This window comes from Rissa tridactyla, chromosome Z, assembly GCF_028500815.1.
Source record: "Rissa tridactyla isolate bRisTri1 chromosome Z, bRisTri1.patW.cur.20221130, whole genome shotgun sequence".
NCBI classification, from domain to species: domain Eukaryota; kingdom Metazoa; phylum Chordata; class Aves; order Charadriiformes; family Laridae; genus Rissa; species Rissa tridactyla.
In genome coordinates, this window is record NC_071497.1 from 2053283 (window position 1) to 2076661 (window position 23379).

The following is a 23379-nucleotide window of genomic DNA, read 5'->3' on the forward strand; positions in this document are numbered from 1 at the left end:
TATGTAGCCTATTGTTAACTATTAATCAGGGTATAAAAGTTTACAAGTGAAAGGCAGTCACTTTGAAGGCAATTGGAAGGATTTTCCTTCCCCCATCCCCGCAATAAATGAATTTCATTTGGGAACAAACAGTGACAAATGTCAACCACATATTTACTTTACTTCTGCATCTCCATGGCATTGTTCAGTGGTGGTATTGTTTAAATCCTTTGTGCACAAGTACTTCCAAGTGCAGAAATAAAAAAAATAATCCAAATTATAGAATACCTAATTACAAAATTTAAAATGCAGGTTACAGTTTGTGTGGACTTAGTCTAGGTTAGCTAGGTTGGAGGACAGCTGCCCTACCTGAATGTGCAGAATTTACCATGTTACTCAGCCAAATGCTCATAATTTTGAAAATATCCCTAGTCTGTTGGAATCTGTCTCCTTGTGTCCGGTATGTATGAAAGGGGAGATCAGTTGGATCAGGCTATGTTTTCTAATGTGTTTCTGTGGAATTAGTCTGAAGAGGAAGGAGAGAGAAATAATAAACTCAAAACCTAGGACTTCAGTATTTAAAGTGTTTTCAAGTACAAAAGATACGATACTTGTTTAGAGATTGGGAACACAGCAGATCAGAGGAGATGCTCCTAGCAAAAGCGAATATGAAATATTTTGCATAGTTCCAGAGTTAGTTTCAGATTCCTCATTGCTTGCTCATGTTCATGTGTAATAGGTGTACTGAGTTGTGTTCTTAGTATAAACAACACAAATGCATTTCACGATTTATCCAATGTAGTGTTTTTACTGGAAGTGTAATACATGTGTTACATTTTCGCATAGGTTAATCTGTGAAGTTGTAATTTAACATTTCAGTTCCTACTGAAATGTGTAGTTCGATTACCAGCTGAGACACCTTTCCTTGTATAATTAATTTTTAGTGCAGCGCTTTCAGTTGTGGGAAAGGTGTGTCTTTTAAATTTTTTTTTTAAAGAAACAATCATAACGTAGTGCCAGTATTTATCATTAGCAGAGACCACTTTCCGCCCCACAAAGATTTATTCAGCCAAATTTAAGGGAAGGGGCCTGGAATCTTATCCTGAAGACATTTCCTAAGAAATGGAGATAAAGGTCACCAAAAGCTTTTGGTGGGCCTCTACAGAGGCTGTGGTCAGCAGAATCTAGTGCACACAGTGATCAAACATTTCTTGTTGATTTCTAAGGGATACTCTCCCCTTTACCTTTCTGTCAGTCTTTTATGTAAAGGACTGATTTGTTTTGGTAGTATGTGGCTGTTGTTTCCAGAGCCACGGGAGCTAGTTGATAAAGTAACACGTTAATCTGCTGCCTGTTTGTGATACCAGCTGTTAAAGGCTTGTTGAAATAGAAAAGTAATGTGAGCAGAAAAAAATTTTTAAAGCAAAGGTGTTACACCAAGTAAGCATTTTCAGTGTTCTTAAAACATCTTGGTAGGCCGTCAAAGTGAAATAAATTTCCACATTTCAGAAGTCACATAAATGAAATTTTGTTTAAATGAAATTGAGTAAAAAGTACATGAAAAACATTTGTATTTTTCTCTGCTAAATGTTATTGTCCCATCATAATTATTTTCAAACTCTAGAAGATCTGCTTCTTATTTATCTAGCAGGGACTTCTATATCTGTCACAAGGCTTTTGAGAAAATGCTGAGACCTCCTAATAGTTTTGAATGGAGATTATTTTTTTTTAAGCATAGAGAAGCTCTAAAACGTAGTATTTGAAAGAAGAGATTCCTCTGTTGACTTACTAAATTATGTTCATCTGCAGTAATACGAATAACATCCAAATTTGCTAATTACTTCTTTTTGACCAGTTACCCAAGAGAGAATTGCAGTTATTCTCTATTCTGGTGTCCGTTATAACGATGTAAGCATGATGATTAACTTGCATATTTAGAAGCGTTCAGGAGTAGCATCCTGAAACTACAGGTGATTTAAGTTAGATCTTAGAAATAAATGTCTAAAAATGGAGTCAAAATTCACAGTAGAATTTGTAAGAAAGATGACAATGAATATGTGGTATTAAGAAATGAGTTCCTTCAAATGCAGGTAGAGCGTACTGTCAGTAAACGGACTGACCTTTGAGGAGGAAGTCCTTTGGAGTAAAACACAGACAAGCCCTCAGTTTCCTTGTTTACACCAATTATGCAAGTTCTTACCACATTTCATGGCATATTTTGGAAAAGGGTTGAGTAGTTTTATCTACGAATACTTTATCTTGATTACAGTTAAAAGCTGAATTTTAAATAATAAAATGTAAGCCTAAGACAAAAAATACTATAATTTGTGTTGAATTAATATTTGGGTCTGGAATGTTGTTTAAATGGACAAGGAGCTTGAGTTTACAAGTAAGTAAGGTAAATATTAGTAAAGTTTGTCAAGAGCTTTCTTTTCTACTTCTGTTTGTCTTTACCGAAACTTTCCCATTGGGTACAAGAATATATGAGATTCAGAAGTGATCTCTGGGTCATGCAGCAGCTATTCCAAGGTAGAAATACTAGCTGGATGTTTTGAGAGCTAACAAATACCCTTTCAGAACCACTCATGTGTCTTTTTTTGGCCTCGTCCTTTTTGATAGTTACTATCTGTTTTTTCCCAACATATGGCAATCTATGAGATTCAGAATTGTAGTATTCTTTCCACCTTTGTTGTGCTGTGTCAGCAAAGCCAGGATACTTACTTTCACTGTCTATATGTTCTGAAACAGAAATAAATGTTTCTCTTCAAAAATTATCTCAAAATAAGAAGTAGGAAGTTTGCTCACTTAGGCTTGGAAATGTTTAAGACAATTTTTGTATTTTTTTACTGCAGCAAAGTCTATACAAAACCACAGTAGTGGCTTGAATGGAATTCACAGTTTTTAAAAGAACTTCCCCAACCCTGTGTTTTCTTCTAGTCAGCTATTTGAAATGATCTGACTGGAACATGAACATAACATAGGTATCTTTATAAAATAATCTAAAAATGAATCAGTGCTGCAAAAATTTAACTTTTCAGATCTTTAACTTGAACAGTTTAATAAAGTGTAAGTGTATAATAAGTGAAAGGAAATATAAGCGTGTCATAAGTTTAAGGAAGTGTGTATTTGTGAACTGTTAATATGTTCATCTTAATATCACCTTTCTAAAAACTATTTAATGGTTCTTTAAAGTTATAGTTTACCTAATTTTTCTTTATTTTTACATCTTCCATAATAAGTATTGTACCCAGATTATGTCTAAATGGACTTTCAGTATTCAGAAGTCCGGCACAGAAACATCTGACCTTAGTTTCCCATTAAGAACTATCCATAACACCCATGCTTTCTATCTTTCATGCCATGGCAACCATAGTCTGTTGTCCTATTTACCTGTACTTTGGCTACCACGTAAGTCTGGGCATAAGTGGTAGGTGAGAATTAAATGCTAGGCAAGAAACCTGGGCTTTTGGGGATTTGCTTGCCCATTTAGCCTGCTGTATCCAGCAGAGTTGCAGCTGGATGTGAGGAGCACAGACAGTGAAAAATATGGTACAATTTAAAAGACTCCATAACTCTGGGGAACGCCAACAACTGCTATAATTGGATAGTTCTGTCAGTGTGGCAACATTTGGTTATGAAGAGAGAAAGCAATGACATTTTATTTATAAAAGGTTTATTTTTAAGAAGAAAGTTTATAAATATCTAAGAAAAGTTTTTTTGCAAAATGTATATGTATATGACTTACTGCATTAAATTTTATTTATAGAAGTGCACTATTTGTTATATAATATACGTTCTAAAGTTCTAAAGAAAAATTGCCTCTCAGTGCCTCACATATCTTTTTTGAAAAAAAGTGAAAACTGAAAAAGTTGGTAGTCAAATATTATTTCTTAACAAAAAGTTGAATATTTAAAATAATTTGATGGGCAAGTTATTAGATAAAACATTCACAATATAATCAATAATGCATTCAATATAATTAAAGGTGACAATATACAGCCTTTTTAGTATGATTTTTAAGAGGGCTTTAAGAATTCTATTAACCAAAAGGGGAAAAAAAATGAAAGCAATAGGAACAAATCAGAAGAATATACAACTCCCTTTCCCTTTTCCTCCCTTTCCCTCTTCCTCCCTTTCTCATCTTGCATACTGCTTAATTACAAAGATCTTGGAAAACTTATTTTGAAGAATATATCTAAGTTAAGGAATAAACAATGTCTTTAGTAACCATCTTTCGAAGTAAAATTGAAAGAAATATTGTTCTGTTTTGGTAATTAAAAACTGTCTATTCATTAATTAAACTAGGAAACTGTACAATCTAAAAATCTCTTTTATATTCTTTTTAAGATCTTATTTGTATGCCAGGTACTAGCAAGTCATCTGGCAATTTTTAGAAATGTGACATGATTATGTTTCATTTTAAGCACCTAGAAAATGAGTAACAATCTTTGTCACAGAACAACATTTTGATTTTTATAATTTATCCAACTTTGCACGGGAATTTCTATGAGGAAGAACACATAGGCCTTAATCAGATCCTCCCTTTTAATTTTTTGTGTTATTTATCATGTATTCTCCAACTTCAGTGATGATTAAGGTAGAAGTCCTTGAGTCAACAGTTTATATTAAGCAGCCCAGATTTGTGTTTTGATAGTCAGCTGAAAGAGGTAGAGCTCCTGAGGGAGAGACTTGGAGGGCAGTATTTTGCAAACAGTGTAGCTAAAGGCAATATTCCTTGTATTTATGCCCTCCCGTTTCTCATACTTTATGTGTTAATGTTTAGGCCACTGTGCACCTGGAATTGCTTCAGTTCCTCTCTCAACCACATCGTAGTCATGACAGTCTTGTGTCTTCTGCAATTTTGGATTCAAGAAGAATCCACACATATCTTCATATCATTTTCTTGACTTTTTTGATTTTTTTTTTCTTTGTTCTGCCTCTTCCATGAGGCAGCAATATGGAAATTAACATTTTGAGGACTTACTCAGAAACACAGACATAGAAGGTGACATGGTTCTGAGATCCAATGGAGAAGCACCTTTCTGACTGGTATATCGTGTGCCACTCACTTAGATTCTCATTCTGAGTGAGGTTTCAAAAGTGCCTAATGAAGCCAAACCTCTGGATTTAATGATAACTTCTGTCCTGAAATCCTGCCATGGGACTTCGCTCTGGCAAGGTCCACATCCTTTCTGTCAGCAGGCCATTCCAAGTGCAGTAGCTGACGTTTTCTGAAGAGGTTTGATGTCAGGAAATAGCTTTCACGATTGTTTCAAAACAGTGTCTTGAGTGTGCTGGGGTCTCCCCAACTCCACTGATCATTCACGTTGCGTTTTGAGTACAGTTTGTCAGCACAGAACATGCAGCTCAGGTTAGTCCTGCATCTGAGTAAGCTGAAGGACCACAGACAGATAGCCTCCCACTTTTTCCCTTGGTACAAGGAGGAGAGGAGGCAAGCTGACACTGCTGGATGTGGCAGAGGTTAGTCATCAGTACTTAAAGCCACTTTGAACACACTTGTTTAGTATAAATGGTGCCAAAGCATCTCAGACTCTCCATCAGGTTGCCTTTTCTTTCTGGTTATCTGAGGTATGTCACCTGTTTAAAACATTCCAGGTGTGATTCATCTGCCAAACAGCAAGCATCCTATCTGCAATTCAATTGTCCCAGGGCAATCCATTCATTTTCCTGCAGTCAGACAACAGGAAGCCTTTTAGAGATGTGTCCTCATTTTTGGTAAGGTGTTTTCCGAGTGCCTTATCCAGATGTCTCCGCAGTCCTTAGCTAGTAAGTGCCTTTACCATAAGTCTAAGTCACATTGTGGTCATTTCGCACGCAGGGTTTGCCCTGTTCACTCATCCAGTTCCTTTTTGCAAAAAGTCTTTGGAGACTTACTTTCTTTCCCTGCTTCCCAAGGCCTCCAGATAGCACAAATCAGAATAAGGACTATCGACATACGTGGTAATAGCTGTTATCAGGGAATGCTGAAATGAGGACACAGCGGGGTGTGTGTTATCATGCTCCCTCCAGGAGGACTGATGCTCGTCATACAGCTTTGCAAGGTAGCAACTTCATCCTGCCCCTGACAGTTAAGGCTCTTGGGTTATCACTTTCCATGTTTTCTGAGATCACAGCATCTTTTGTTAGGAATACCTAATGTTTTAAGGCTTTGTCTCTTATATTGGATTACAAATTCTGTGTAAATTCGTAAGAGTCATTTACAGGGATTTTCTTTTCCATTTTTGCAACTATTTTCCTGAAACTTATTATAACTTAATTATCTTTGAGCTTTCCACCCCTTTGCAAAACTTGGCAGAAACTGGGGAGAGGGTGCACCTGGGACAGCATGGAGAAAGACAGAGAGACAGACAATGGTTGCATAAGCCCCGTTTTTTTTGGAAAGTGAACTGAAAAGCAGGAGCAAAAAAAAAGTAGAGGAATAAAAGATGAGAAGGCAAATAATGTGTTAAAAAGACAAGATTTTTGTGTAAAAAAGAGTGGGAAGTAACTTTTTTTTAACCTACATTCCACATATTTGTGCTTTAAAGAAGAAAAGGTTATAGATACTGAGGAGGAAGATGTTATTACAGGCAGTATATCACTGTTGTCACTTATGCTGTGGTGAAAAGCCTTTTTCTAAAAGGAGGTGATACAGATGTCTTTAGGATTATTTAGTCTTGCTTTGCTGTCCTCTTACAGTTTGTATGTGACCAAATATTCTCAGCCAGATAAGAGCCGTGTCTCTTCTGGGCCTCATTATGAGTCTGCAGGCGTACTTTAAGTAAGAGCAGTGAAGGTTTCTTACGAATTCAAAGATGGAAATTGGAAGATAAGTCTGGTTTGATCTATTGGCTGCTTTGAAGGTTTGGGTGAGAGACTGACTAAGAAGCTTGATGTTTCCATTGCATACTCCTGGATATGGAGCGTAAGTGAAGCAAGAAGATACTTTTATTCAAACAAGACTTTGTCTAGCAAGCTTGAAAATACCTAACAGGTTCTAGATCGTGTGCTCCAGTATATATACTCCAGTGTACAAGGGAAAAGAAAGTACAGTATCATTACTTTAGTTATGGTTGGAGGTGTTTTTTCAAGGAGAGAGAAACAGGAGCTTAACAGTACTTTTGAGGTTGAAAATCATAGGTGAATAAGAAGCAGTATGTGACTGGATTACCCTCTAGTACCTTAAAGATATACTGAGCATTAGGCAGTATGGCGTGAAACCTTTACAAGTTGAGTTATGCCAGCAAAAACAAATTTAAACTTTTGATTTACTAAGTGAAAGATATATAAAAAAAATTAGGAAATTTAATGGATGTTTACAGTTGTCAGTAAAATGTTTCTTATGACCCTGTGTAGAATTTAGTAAGAAGCTTTAATAATAGTATTTGGCGGGAAAAAAATCCATGACATTTATACTACTAAACAAGCCTTTAAGATTGTGACTATAAACTTGGACGCACTTAAGAGACATCTTTATGGAGAGTTTCTGTATTTAGTTTTTATAAAATTGACATTTTTCAAACTCAGCTTTAAATTGAGAAGTAATGGAAGAAAATAGAAAGTGCGGGAGTGAATGAACTGAAATGCAGCCTACCTTTTAAAAGCTGTGGTCACAGACTTTTTTTGTAATTCTTTTTAAATATAATAGTTTCATTGGAAGGCTATTTCCTGTTAAAATTCTAACAACTCTGTATCTGATCTACTGAACTATAAGACCTCAAAGGTCTTGAAATTTCTTTCCTTTAAATACCATTGTCCTCAAAGAGTATTGTGTCAGGATGGAGGATTTTTCCAATAAACAAGAAGAGAAAAGGCTTTTATGGTCTAGTGTAGAGGTAGCTAGTATATTTTTGTAAGGTTTTCAGTTGAAAATGGTATGTGTTAGGTTCTTTACCAGTGTGTTAAAAGATTAGTTCCTTCAGTACAGTCCTTATAAATCTGAGCAATTTTAGACATTAATGACAAGCAAGATAGGAAGGCTGTAGCAGGTGTTTTTGAGAGCATAGTTCTGAGAGGGATGTGGGGGTTTATAAAGTATTGCCGCCTCTTTCTGAGTTTATAAGTGACAGGAAGTGAGAAAACTCACTTATTATCCCTAAATGGCATCTCTTATTGCCACAATTGGAAAGACAATTCTGCAGTAGAGGTACTGTTAGTCTCACACATAGGAGATATCTTATATTCTTGTCCTTCAGGAAAAAGCACAATGCCATGTAGTCTCTGGGGAAGGTGATTACTGGTATCAGGCATTTTCTCATACCAGTATGCAAGATTTACTCAATACTTATGATCCTTAGCTGTAGCTGTAGAAAGTTCATTAAATACTACATGCTATTTTGAAATTATTCTAGTTACTGTATATTTTCTTGGCAAGTCAAAAAAAAGGATAAGAAAACATACAGTGGGTATTTATAACTAGGCTTCTAAGAATCTCTTGTCTGTGCATTAGTGGTTGCTACTGATTGGTAATTATTTTTGTAATTTAAAAGTATTTTTACAACATCCATCATTCATAAAGCAAATCCATTTGACAACGAGATTGATTGATAATCGGGCATGATGGCAGAAGAGGATTTTATACTGTTTGTGTGTATGTGGCAAGGGCAGAAAAGTGGATTATTGAATATAATAATCTATCTCCTACTCTGGTCTGGTGAGACCCTACCTGGAGTACTGTGTCCAGCTTTGGAGTCCTCAGCACAAGAAGGACGTGGACCTGTTGGAGTGGGTCCAGAGGAGGCCACAAAGATGATCAAAGATGCTGGGAGGGCTGGAGCCCCTCTGCTGTGGGGACAGGCTGAGAGAGCTGGGGGGTTCAGCCTGGAGCAGAGAAGGCTCCGGGGAGACCTTCCAGCCCCTTCCAGGCCCTAGAGGGGCTCCAGAAAAGCTGGGGAGGGACTGTTTACAAGCCCATGTAGTGATAGGATGAGGAGTAATGGCTTCAAGCTGGAAGAGGGGAGATTGAGATGAGATCTGAGGCAGAAATTCTTTGGTGTGAGGGTGGTGAGCCCCTGGCCCAGGTTGCCCAGAGCAGCTGTGGCTGCCCCATCCCTGGAGGGGTTCAAGGCCAGGTTGGACAGGGCTTGGAGCAACCTGGGCTGGTGGGAGGTGTCCCTGCCCGGGGCAGGGGGTGTCACTGGGTGGCCTTTAAGGTCCCTTCCAGTTTAAACCATTCTATGATACTAGGAATTTTTTTTCAGTCAGGCCTTAAACCATATCTAAAGAAGACAACATTGCACCAGGTTTATCAATTTTTTTTAACTTATTAAATATAATAGAATTACAGGCACCAAAAAAAGAATTCTGTGAAAAGAGGCATGTAGAATCCTTCTTTTATCCCCACTAACTAAAGCCAGAAAAGGGAAAAAAAAAAGAAAAAAAGCGCACTTGTGTAAAAACGCTTGTTTGCACACCTATGGTTTTAGTAACTGTAAAGACTAATAATAAGGTAGAGAAAGCCACTGACTTGTCACAGGTAGGATGCTTAATGTTTGTGTACTTGTCTAAGAATGGCTTGTCTATAAATGTAGAATCTTGGATATTGTACACCGTGGGATTCCATCTACGGGGTAACTAGCTGAGAGACGAAGATTATATAGGACTGTTTCACTCAACAGCTACTCAGAAAATGGCCATTTCTTCTCTTCTGAATGTTATGAAATCATGTTATGCTTTATTCCTTTCTTCTGACATAATTCCTCAGGAGTTTCCTTGCAACTCCAGATGGCATGTTCCTCTTTTGAAGTCACTGCCTTTGACCAATAATGTTTGATTAGGTTCATGTAAATGAGAACTGTCTCCTTGTCTTTGAGCATCTCTGACTAGTCCCAAATAGAGGAAATCTAAAAAAGCAGTGCTGATTCCTTTGCTTTATAGTCTCAACATTTCATTTTGTGTGACTCAAAGAATGGGGAGATGGCATGGATCATAGTTTTAAATTCTTGCATGTACATATGCCTAGAAAACAGGACTAAGCAATATAGTTTGAAAAACCCACAGATATTAAAAATAATAGCGTATGCTATTTGTCAAAAACATGCATTAGCTAATTTTTAGTGTAGGAAGATATCTAAGAGAGCTACATATCCAGTCCTTTTTCAAGGCTTTGGGCAGTATTGATGATTCAATGGCTGATGTAGCTGCATTGTGTTATTACAGCTTTAGACAGAAGGCACAGCTTTCTGTTTCATCCATACTGGGGGCTGTGTGTCTTCATTCCCACTGTGGGTTATATCTTATTCCCACTCTCTTTTTTGCTGTGTCTTATAATGGCAGAATTTGGGAGAAAAAACTGTGTTTGATACAGTTACAAATTTAATTATAGATACTGAGAATCTCTCTTTGAATTACATAAAGGAAAATGTGTTATGTATGTGGTGAATAATAACTGATGAATATAAAATTAACATTTAAATATAAGTTTATGACAACAGCAAATGTGGAAAGTCTGCAGGGGGAACATTACAAGATGTTTCTAATAAAACTTGTTTCAAAGTTATTTGTGGAACTCAAAATATTTTGTAAATACTACCCTCAAGAAGACTATTTTTTGTATGCATTAAATGTGGTCTTCTTTTTTTTCCTGGAACTGTATGGTATTCTTTTTGTAAAAGCTGTGTATGCTTCAGCAAAGTGTGGGAAACAGGTGAATATGAAAGGAGGTAAATTGGAAAATTTAAATAGAGATCTACAATACCTGCCTATTAGCAGAACCAAAAATGGGTTATGTTCTTTTATAACAGAATTTTTAATTTCATACTTTTCTTTTACCAATCTTTATTTTAAACAGTGATACAAATTTATGACAGAAAATTGGGTAAGTAACTTTTACTGTGTCAGAGCAGAACTTGAGAAATTATAATTTTTAAATGGATTTCTTATGTAAGCTCTGTGTGGTTTCCAAATAAACTTTAAATATTCAGACGATATGGAGTCCAGAACAGTAGGAATTTCACATTGAATAGTATTATCTCAAGCTATTGCCATCGCTGTTGCTGCCTGCTGTGCGATTGCAGATGACATCTTCTGTGCTGTAAAGCGGCTGGGAACAGTTGTGCAACTAAAGATAGATAAAGGAAATCATTGTTAAGATATGGTTTGAAAGTGTAAGCTGAGTGATGAAAAATCTTGTCAATTCTCTCATCCACTTTTAGTTTTACAAGGATGCTAGGGCAAAAAAGAGATATCTCCTGTAAGATAAGAAGCAGTATCAGAAAAAAGCTTCAATGATTTGGCTAGCTCTCTGTACACGTAGTGCTGCAGTTTGAAATATCCCTGTTTTCAAATCATGGGTACATTGACGTCCTTTCTTTAAGGTAGTGCAAATGGTAATAATTATCTTTTATTGTCGTGGATATGGGAGGAATGAGAGCTGTTGGGGTAAAAAGCATATAATGTTAAAGTAAGTTTTCAAATATTTAGATTGGCTGTAAAGTAACAGTCCAGAAAACTGGATTGCTGTGGTGCTTGGATTGCACTTAGACAAAGCATTTTGTGCTGAAGTTTGGAATATTATATGTGGAAAAAATGTTGCTAAATGAATAAATGTATTAGGTGATAGTTTTTAAATATTTTATAGGTACAAGTTATTGTTTCAGTTCAAAATGTAAACAGTTATTTAAAAGTTATCTTGAAATATACTAATGGTAATATTTGAAGTATTTGGAAATATGTATCTCATTATACGAGAGCTAAAATTGTACCTTGGCATTAACTGAATGAAATTAATGACAGGTCATGTGTTCTTTAACTCTTGAATGAGTTTTTAAAGACTGAATTGTGTAGTTGAATGTGATTTGGTTTATACAAATCTTGGTGTAGAAATCAGTGATTTGAACAGCACAAAGTCAGTCTGCCAGTTTTTTTATCCACTGAAGAGGTTTGTTTACACATGTATGCTGGTTGTGATGAATAACAGAAGTTATGATACAACCAAAACATTTTTTCTGTAACAAATTGTGAAGTTAAATTATCATAATGACATTGAAGAGGTTTGGGATTTTTTATATTTTTTTTCTTCAGCTATTAGACACAAACTTGGTATTTAATTCTCTATCTCTGTCAAACCATTTATGTTAAAATTATTTGGGTTCATTTAATTAAGATTGTTATTTGTTAATTTCCAGTCTTCTAATCTGTTATATATTGCCTCATATTCTGGCCTTATCAGGTTGGAAATACTGGGAATGAAGACCTTCTACCCAAGTATACTTAATGTGACACCCTAAAATTGTTGGTTCCATTAAATATCTGCCAGTGCTCAAGTGGTAGATTCTGTTTAGGTTTAGATAACTTATTTTAGATTATTTCATACATAGTAGTGTGTGTGTATAAAAGCCTACCTCTGGATTTTATTGAAACCTTAATGGTTTGTTTTGTCTTTTTTCTGAAAATTTGCTCAAGTAGGTGCTATGGAGCTCGAAGACAGATCTCTTTGGATCTGCATTGTATAAAATGGTATGCTGCCTAAGGATTCTTAGTTTACTTAGAGTTTGCATAAATGTATACAGGGCATTTGAAAACCCATGAAAGTTTAAAGTTCAGTTGGAAGTTTAATAAAGTGTGGTCAAACATTATGAGAAACCATGAAGTCTAACTTTAAACTTACTGCTTTAGCTCTGCGGTGATTTTCTTGAACACATATACTTTTTTTTTTTTTTTCCAAGGGGCCTAACAGCCTGGCTAATTAATTTTCCATTAGACTTCAGATGAAACTCAGGTGAAATGAAGTTTAAAACTGTATTCAGGTGTCACATCCCCCCTGTGCCCCCCAAGGTGTTCTGTGTAGCTATAATAAAAAATTTTCCTGCCATTCTCCATGGTTGATGCTGTCGTGTGATATCTGAAACCTACCGAAGTCAAAACAAGAATCTGAAGCGTCATAGGGATATAAAGGAGTAACAGTACTGAGTGTTTATCCATAAATAAGTCTGTCAATGTTTACAGAGTTTCTAAAAATGCTGGAATGGGTTTGTATGCTGTAAACATGACCTAGTGGTGTCTTACCCAGTGTAATGAAGGACTCGTAATTTATATTTAAAAAGAATAGCGTCTGTGTCAGAAAGTGGGAGATGTCTGTTAGCTGTGTAACTACAGTCTGTTAGGCTATGAAGTTAAATATTGTGATTTATACATATATAGAGGTATATTGTACATAAATTCAATAAAAATGCTCATACAAAAATCTGTTCAAGTTGTAGGTCCACGTAACTTTTACAAACTAGATGTCTGAGAATAAATGCTTGTTACAGTAAATAGAAGCATTGCAAACTAATCTTAGAAGTGCTGTGGAATTTCACATGTATATTTGTAGTGGAAGTTTTTTAAAATGATGTTTATTGAATTGTATCAGAATGAAGGAATACCCAATTTGAACTAAGTATCATTTTATGTGGGACTTCTATGAGCAGATTGCTTCCTTTTGATTGATACTGAAAAAGAAAACACTAAAAAAAAAAAAAAAAAGTGTTCTTCAGTGGTAAACACTATATGAATTGAAAAAGGAAGAAGTATCTGTGGTATCAACTTGAATATTCCATAATGTTTTCTCAAATAGGCCTAATAGTTTTTGATGAAAATTGGTTCTTAATGTCAGGGTTGTTCAAAGTGGTGAATTGTTACAGTGAAGTTAAATTGCATTGATACTGTGGGTTAAAATAAGAGACTTGAGTAATACTTCTTTTTAAGCTACACTGTACATAGGTTAAGTTTCTTGAGTAGCTACCAAAAAGATTGACAGCTACATCATTTTAGTGGTGATGAATGGTCCTCCAATGTGTTTTGAAAACAACTAGGCCTATTACAAATAGGGACACACCAAGTTGCATCTGAAGCAGGTTCTCTAATATCATTTGTCTCAAAACATACAATATTTTACTGTAATAGTAAATAGAGATATGATGGGATGATACTTTTTATGCAGCATAATAACAAGTGTTAAATTAATTCTCCTATGCCAAAGAAATGGGTTATTACTATCTAAAATACTTTGACAGAATTCGGAGTTTCAAAATAGAGTTCTTCCCCCATATTACTGCAAGTACCACAGATTTTAAGAAATTGATTTGTTTAACAAAAATTGTTTTTTGCCGTCAGAGGGGGGCTGTTTCACACTGTCTATCAGGGAGCAGCAATGACTGGGTGCTCTTTGAGGGCTGGGAGAGAAGGGGGATGACCCGAATGGCAGGGAGGGACCTTGCCAGACGATGCCCATCCTGTTGCTCCCAAGGGAGGCAAGTGGGGCAGGCACTGGCATGAGTCCAGGTGACTGCTGCGAGTCCAGGTCATCAGGCAGTTAAAGCTATTTGTGCACCCAGAGCCCTCACACTGGTTGCACTAAATACCAGTAGAATTTCTGCTCAATTTGAATTAATTTATATCCTGATGTACTTATTTTTTCCTTCTGAAGAACATTTGTATTTTGCTTCTTCGTATGATAGTCTTGTATTAGAGAAATACTTAGATTTTCATACAAAGAAATTACTATTGACCACCTGAAACAGTATTTGAAAACTGAATAATCAAATATTGCATTTTCCCCCATAAACCAAGACTGAAAGGAATAATTTCCTTGTTTTGACAAGTGAACTGAAGAAGTATGACACAGAAGTCTTACACGAATGCATACATGAAAACTAGGCTGTCATGTTTACAAGGTTATTTTTTTCATACGATGAATTTTTCAAACACTAAGTGGTCTGTAAACTATACTGATATTTTTCTGAGGAACACAAGCTTCTTTTGGCTATCCTGTAAGGAAAAGAGTTAGGAATAAATATACAGTTTTGATTGTGCAGCTATTTTATGAAAACTCTGAATCATTCCACGCTGTTATTATTTTTGCATTACATGTATCTATTTTACAGTACATTTTACACCAGTCATTGACTGTTCTGCAAGCATAGTTGAATAAAAGATGGGTTTGAGTTATAGGTATTGAATGGAGTTAGCATCACATTCTGTATAAACAGATATCTCTGAAGAGAAAAAGGAATGGATTTGGGTGATCATGTCTGAATGTAAGTAGTATCACACATGAGCGAACAACTGTATTTTCAGTATTCCTTTTATCTCGATTCTGTAAAGTGCTGTTTAATGTTTTTCCGTTAGTTGCAGAACCTTCCCAATTGGCCTCCTTGTTTTTTGCCAGAGCAACTGACAAGTATTTCAGCATGTGGGAGAGTACTTTTTAACTTCTGCTTTTAATTACAGTGTCTTTAATTGCAATTAACATCTGTTAAGATACGTGTAAGTCTTATATTCAAAGACTGTTCTTCCCTTCATGTATTATGTGATGTTTTGGTTTACTTCAAAACTTTTTAACCAGAAGGGTGACTGGGTTTCAGGTACATTCCAAAATGTTGAAAGTCTTTGAATTGTTATTTGCAAAGGGGTATTCTGTACCTTCCGAGGATTTAAGGAAATGATATATCCAGGAAATGTTTCATAGTATTGCGTTGTTAATTACGATGTGCAAGACAGTAGGCTTTAAAGGACCTTCATGTTTGTTCTAACTTTCTTTTGAAAGGACAAAACCAGAATCAATAGTGTCATTTCTGCTAAAGAAATTCGCAGTTCTGCTACTTGTAGGTCTGCACTCATATTTGACCAAAAACTATCACCTTGACCTTGCATCTTAATCTGATGTTCTTTTGGAGCATGTGTCTTTTACACTGCTCACTTAGATTCTAAGTCTCAATCTACTTTTCTAGTAATGCCTCTAGGTAAACTTCCAACCAACACTGTAATTGCTTCATAAAAGAGTATTGCTTGTAAGAAAAATAGTGTATTTATTAATTCATTTTTGTTGCCCAAACATTGTGTGTATCTGAATAGTTATGTTTGTTCCTCATGTTACTATTGCAATATGAATAGTATTATTAAATACTGACAGTGAACTGTTTCTGAACAATATGCTGTTAATTTCAGACTTTAGTCAGTTAGAAGAGGCCCAGCTAAAAAATAAAATTACAAATCAGAAAATTGGTTCTGTTTTACCTCAAACCAGGACAATAAGGACTACGAAGATGACGAGAGGGACTGGAACACCTCTCTTATGAAGAAAGACTGAGGGATTTGGGTCTCTTCAGTTTAGAAAAAAGATGGCTGAGGGGGGAAACTCATCAACACTTACAAATACTGAAAGGGTGGGTGTCAGGAGGATGGGGCCAGGCTCTTTTCAGTGGTGCCCAGGGACAGGACAAGGGGTAACGGGCACAAACTTGAGCATGGGAAGTTCCACCTCAACATGAGGAGGAACTTCTTTGCTGTGAGAGTGGCAGAGCCCTGGCACAGGCTGCCCAGAGAGGTGGGGGAGTCTCCAACTCTGGGGACATTCCAAACCCACCTGGAGACACCGTCCTGTCCAACAGCTCTGGGTGACCCTACTCTGGCAGGGGTTTGGACTGGATGATCTCCAGAGGTCCCTTCTAACCCTATGATTCTATAATTCTATGGATAGTAGACATGAATTATACTGGTTATTAATAAGTTTCCACTTCTGTAATTTTTTCTTTAACTTCAGTAGCAAGCCATCACTGGTTCTAAAATCAACTTCATTATTTCTCAAAAAAGAGAATGCAGAAAGAAAAGAAAACAGGAAAAAACAACTCCAGTAGTGTTTTGCTTCTGATATAAAGATTCCTGGGATTTAGTGTCTTAGTTTGAGTATGCCAGTGGTTTTGACTTGTGTTTTGGCAAAGTATTTGTTGAGTAAAATGTGTACAAGGCAAGATGACACCTGTTTTCTGGTAAATTGTAGTGGTTTGGTCTGGATTTTTATGTTCTAGTTATTTGCAATGATGTGCTTAATTTCCAGAAAGCAGTTACTCCTTGGACAGAAATTAGAAGCACACATAAAATAAGTTTACCCTCTAATGTATTTATTTTTATAGTTTCCAGTTATAATAGTGAGAATTTTCTTTCTAAATCTTAAAAAAAAATAATAAAAATTAAGAAAGCTACTACTCTGATTAAGGTGAAAGAGCTGGGTTTTTTAAACCAAAAAATGCAAAATATTATGAAATGTATCTCTGCTTTCATTTTACAAGTACCCTTTCTGTAGCACTCTGTTCAGAAGGGTGCACAAGGTTTACTTTTCAACACTGATTTTATAGTTTCCTACCTAAGTATTTACAAGGAACAAAATGTTGTATGTTTTCATACTTCGACTTTATTATTTAATCACTTTTATGTATCTATTTTACAGCTTCTGAAAATGGAATGGGGAGGAGAGTATTCACTTGATTCATCCAATTTAGACTGTTTGTTAAGTGTCCTTCCTGGAGAATTGGAGTTTCAACAAGTCCTTGGTGATCTTGATGAAAAAATAAAGAAGAACTCTTCTAGGTAAACAGTACTGTGTTTATATCCAAAATATTAGTGAAAGTCATTACATTTAGAAAGTACATCTTTTCTTTTCTTTCTTTTCTAGTTGTAGGTTAAAATTCTGATAATTACTTCAGTAGGAATTTAACTTAACCACTTGAGCATTTAACAGATTTTTAATGGCATATAATTTTTGTGCTATAGACTTTCTCCATATAGTATTTTTAACAGTTGAGTCATCTTAATCTTAGGAATTATTGCAGTAGGTGTGATAGTGGAGGAAGAAAATATGTATTCCCATGACAGTTGTATTTCCTACAGCTATGAGATAGAATTTTTATTCACTAAAAGAGCCACAGAATTATATAAAAAAAAAAGCAAAATTGAACTCAGTATATTCTTCAAGCATTTCTAATAGAAGTAGAAAAGGCAAGTAAGTTACTATATATAATCTTTCTCATATAAAATATCATTTTATCTATTTCAGTTAAAACTGTTATGCTGCAATGCAAGATTTCCTAACTAGAATTTGTTTGGTAATATATTTCATTGTCGACTTCTTTTAACATACTGGTTTCCAAAAATCAATGCTATAGAAACAGTGGAGTACTGAAAGCTTTCTTTTTGATGCAGATTTTTTGCATGACTACAAAAAAAATAAGCTCAAAGTTTTGTGCCTTATTTGAAAAATGGTGGCAGGTTTTGTGGCTAAACTCTTTAGTACCTTTAAAATACTTTGATCTGTGAAAGATGTGTGTAAGTGAATAAACTAGTTGCCCCTTTAAAATATGAACGTACATTCCGAGATATAACAAGTAGCATAATTTTGTATTAAATTTTGAAAATGCTTGCCTTTGGATAACAGTGCATGGTATATAGTTGTAAGATTTCAAACAATGCCCTTCGTGACATCAGTTTTAAGATTCTGTAATTTTAATGAAGCTCACATTTGTGAGGGGTCTTTGTCTGCTCCCAAACAGCTTCCTGAAGAATGGAGATAAGCCATTGCTCTATCTCACTGAAAACTGATTTAGATCAGTTCTGAATTATTGTCATATTGCTTCTGCCAGGCTGAGAGATTTTTCAGGCTTTTTATTTATATTACTCTTATCTCACATTTTGAACTTCTTAATTTGAAAATTTACTGTTTACAAATGTGTTTGCAATAGTAATAATCCCAGGGTAGCAATGACAGGGAAGATCTGGGAAGTACGCCGTCATGGACCATTGCATAGTGCAATTTCATATTACAATTTTCCAGCTGTTGGCATCAGTGAAATGTATAGATACTTACTTACAGTTTAGTTGAAGCCGTAACACAGTTATAGGTACTCAAGTTTTGAGTTGCTACAGTCTTGTATATCTGGGAAGAAACAGCATCAGCATTTTTGGCAGGTGGTGTCACCTCTTCAGCTACCAAATAAAAGTGAGTTAGTTGTCATTATGCAGAGCCAGCCTGAGACTTAGAAAGATTATTATCAAGATGAGTCTTTGGAATGCATGCTTTACCACTGTCTTTGTTTTTAATGTATGTAAAATGTATGCTGCTCATTGAGAAAACTTCTGACTGTGGTAAAGCAGGCCAGCTGTTTTTTCCTTTTAATGGCATTTTGTGTCAGTTAACATTTTATATTACATTTTACATGAACAATATCACAGGATTAGGGTGTGGTACACAGCAACACATGTCAGGAAAAGCTTTGTGTTTCTGCTGAATTGACACATGAGCTAGTTTTTAAACTAATTTTCACAAGGAAAATCAGAAAGTAGCCCTGTAGTTACCAGGTGATATTTTGCTCCTGTAATATGTCAGTTTCAGAAATGGAGGGGAGTTTAAAAGAAGATGGACAGCAGCTGATGTGACTTTTAAATTAAAAAGAGTCCTTTTATTGCTAATATATTAGAGGTAGCGTGGAATGAAATCATTTTCAAGTTACCATTGATCTTTGTAAGTGGTATGATAAGAGCAGCTCTATGCGCTACAGTGATACAATTGGAATACAATCCATTTTTCATCAGATAGATTTATGATTTTATTATACCACAGAGAATAAACATAATAGTATACAGCATATATATATTTTTAAAAATAAAACATTGTGTAAAAAATTATGATCCAAAAGTGTGTAAATCACTTGAATGCTCATTTATTGCCTTCCAACTGAATAGCTTTTATAAAATTGTGTGACACGACAAATCAGATATGCTTTCCAGTAGTTGAATTACCGTCAGTATTTTTGTATTGTACCATTTCTATTTGGTTCTATAACAAAAAAAAAAAAAAAGAAAAGGCCATCTGTACGAAATTGTTTTATTTGTAAGTTTTATGGGAGTAAGTGGTTCATTCATTCACTATTATATAACAGACCTCTTATTACACTTGAATGTTAACTTTATTTTTACAGCAGTTTATAGAAGTAGGTGAATATGAACTCTCAAAACTACTGTCATTGCTGGCCAGTTTTATGTGCAATGATAGTCTTGGGTTATTGTAAACCATGAATTTGTATTCATAATTTCATCAGGATGGCCATTTGTCTTCAGTCTTTCCCCTCGCATTTACTTTGACTTTCACTGTTTATCAAAACCAAGTCTTGGCATTTTTTTTTCCTAATTGGAGGATTAAGAATAAGTAAGAGTTAATTTTTGAGCAATCTGTAGAACTAAACTTTCAGCTGAAGTTTAATACTTCTAAGCAGAAAATAAGGTACAGAGCTTGAAAAGGAGGTTATCATGCAAAACTTGAAAGTGATTTTAAGCAGGAAATCTCTTCAGCAGTTGATTTTGTGTGTGTATGTGTATTCAGTTCTTTCTTCAGTGAGTGATTGGCTGCCTTTTAGTGGGGATAAAGTGACAATAGATTTTATGAGGCTGTAGGACAGTGTGAAGTATTCTAGGTCTTCTTCAAGAGCACAATTACTCAAAATTCAATAAAATTATTTGTTAGTAATTGTATCTCCACAAAACCCTGGAGAATAGATCTTGTGAGCCTTTTCACAAAGGCTTAATTTGACTTCAATCTGATGAACTTCAACCTGACCTTCTGTCTAATTAACAGTAATTCAGTCATTTGGGATTTTGGTGAATGTATTTTTTGAAGGCCTCCAGTGAGGTCAATACTAGTAAGTGCTTATAGCATTGCATCTTGTCCCGTATCTGTTCAATGTAAATTGTAATCATTATTTGAGCAATTAACAAGATCCTTAACTTGCGAATAATAGGACTATATGGAAAGTACCTCAATAAGTATGTTAGTATGACACTTTCCATATACCTGAACCTGAAAGTGCACAAGTCTATGGGACCTGATGGGATACACCCATGGGTACTAAGGGAACTGGCGGATGAGGTTGCTAAACCACTCTCTATTATATTCCAAAAGTCATGGCAGTCTGGTGAAGTCCCCACTGCCTGGAAAAGGGGAAACATAATCCCCATCTTCAAAAAGGGAAAGAAGGAGGAACCGGGGAACTATAGGCCAGTCAGTCTCACCTCTGTGCCTGGTAAGATTATGGAGCAGATCCTCCTGGAGGCACTGCTGAGGCAGAAGAATAACGAAGAGGTGATTGGGTACAATCAACACGGCTTCACCAAGGGCAAATCGTGCCTGACAAACCTGATGGCCTTCTATGAGACGGTCACAACATCAATAGACAAGGGGAGAGCAACTGACGTCATTTACCTGGAGCTGCGCAAAGCCTTTGACACTGTCCCGCATGACATCCTGGTCTCCAAGCTGATAAAATATGGGATTGATGGACTGACAATTCAGTGGATAAAGAACTGGCTTGACGGCCACACCCAAAGAGTGGCTGTCGATGGGTCCATGTCCAAGTGGAGGCCAGTGACGAGTGGATTCCCTCAAGGATCAGTACCGGGACCGGTCTTGTTTAACGTCTTTGTGAGCGACATGGACGGTGGCGTAGAGTGCACCCTCAGCACGTTTGCCGACGACACCAAGCTGTGTGGGGCGGCTGACACGCTGGAGGGAAGGGATGCCATCCAGAGGGACCTCGACAGGCTGGAGAGGTGGGCCCATGCCAACCTCATGAAGTTCAGCAAGACCAAGTGCAAGGTCCTCCTTGCAATCCCAAGCACCGATATAGGCTGGGCAGTGACTGGCTTGAGAGCAGCCCTGAAGAAAAGGACTTGGGGGGGCTGGTGGACGAGAGCCGTCGATGTGCACTAGCAACATGAGCCATCAGTGTGCACTGGCAGCCCAGAATGCCAATCGTATCCTGGGCTGCATCAGGAGAAGCGTGGCCAGCAGGTCGAGGGAGGTGATTCTGTCCCTCTACTCCACTCTCGTGAGACCCCACCTGGAGTACTGCGTCCAGTTCTGGAGCCCCTACTACAAGGGAGATATGGACGTGCTGGAACGTGTCCAGAGAAGGGCCACGAGGATGATCAGAGGGCTGGAGCACCTCTCCTATGAGGACAGACTGAGAGAGTTTGGGTTGTTCAGTCTGGAGAAAAGAAGGCTCTGAGGAGACCTTATAATGGCCTACCAGTATCTTAAGGGGGCCTCCAAGAAAACTGGTGAGGAACTTTTTAGGATGTCGGGTGATGGTAGGACTAGAGGGAATGGATTAAAACTAGAGATGGGCCGATTCAGACTGGACGTTAGGAAGAAGTTCTTCACCATGAGGGTGGTGAGACACTGGCACAGGTTGCCCAGAGAGGTGGTGGAAGCCCCATCCCTGGAAGTTTTTAAAGCCAGGCTGGATGGGGCTCTGCGCAACCTGATCTAGTGGGAGGTGTCCCTGCCCATGGCAGGGGGGTTGGAACTAGATGATCTTGAAGGTCCCTTCCAACCCTGACAATTCTATGGTTCTATGATATCTACAGAACCTGTAATCGGGTCTTTGACTGCACTGTGAAGTGCCCCAATGCATTTCGTAGGAGAATAAACGAGACAATGTTTTTTTTAGCCATTGTTTTTCACTATCATGTTTTGGTCAATGGAGTTGAAAGACTCCTATGTTTGGCTTCCAGTCTTTTGAAATAACTTATCAGGGCAAAGCTTAGGTCTTGTGGACTGAAATATCTCAAGTCTTTAAAACAAGAGGTATGCAGTGCTTCAGGTAAAACTGACAGTGCTGATATGTTTTTTCTTGCTGAGGTGCAGCAGCCGTCACTATTCTGTTTCTTTCTGGTTTCAGTGGTATAGTTACTTTACAGTTTTGGTGGATATGTTTTGTAAGTAGCTAAATTAGAGATATGAAGTAGCTTACAAAGTCCTTGAAGCTGGGTCTGCATTTTTATTTTACATCTTCAGGTCTAAGGTTACTGTATGAAGAATTTGAGGAAGTGAATTTTTTCAAGGCTTTCAGCTTTGTAATAAGCCTGTAATTTTGAGGCTTGTACTTTAAATAATTGGTGGTTTTAAAAACAAGTATCCAGACGTATTTGTCTTAACAGCATTTTCTAAAGAGATAAAGATTTTGTAGTTAGTTTTTCCATTAGTTTCGTATTCTGCTTACAAAATAGTGTTTAACTTCATTTTTATCGGTCTCATTTTATTTTGAATAAAACTTGGATACAGAATACGAATAAGAGAATAGTATAGTCAAACTATGTAAGAAAAGTTAACATACACACAAATATGAGGTGGTAACAAAACCTATATTATTAGCGGTAGCAGCTTTACTTTCTAGCTTTCTCTTCTGCTGTCGAGGTTACCCTTGTAAAGAATGTAAAGTACAAGAAGGAATTTTCATCTGATTGCGCAGTTGGGTTAGTGAGAGTAAGAAAATGGACATGCCAGAAAGAATAAGCTGATGATCAGATAGACTAGAATGGAACAGCATGAACATTATAGGCCTGGAACTACAATAATATCATTTTTTACAGAATTTTAGAAATCCTGTTGTACCATGAATTTTACTGTAGGTTATCATAAGTATTGCAGGAACACACAAGATGATAAATAGCCATTTTTGGTAAAAGCTCTTGTTTCTTTTCAAGATAAAGATATCAAAACATTCTTTGCATGAATCTTCATGGTTTTTTTTCAGTTAGATTGTATCTAGTTGTTTAAAAGTTACTATCAAATAAATTATTTATATTTATGGT

At 36.5% G+C, this 23379-nt stretch overlaps 1 protein-coding gene across 9 annotated transcripts in view; it reads left to right on the forward strand.

Annotated features, from left to right (window-relative positions):
* Positions 1 to 23379, forward strand: part of KIAA0825 (KIAA0825 ortholog) — a 256654-nt gene that overhangs the window by 17614 nt on the left and 215661 nt on the right. For 8 of the 9 annotated variants that reach the window (XM_054184952.1, XM_054184953.1, XM_054184948.1 and 5 more), the window contains one exon: positions 17186 to 17325. In XM_054184952.1, the coding sequence (XP_054040927.1) occupies positions 17195 to 17325 (131 nt within the window). In that variant the 5' untranslated portion in view covers positions 17186 to 17194. Of the gene's footprint in view, positions 1 to 17185; positions 17326 to 23379 lie in introns of those variants that run through there. The other variant, XM_054184954.1, reaches the window with a different exon arrangement.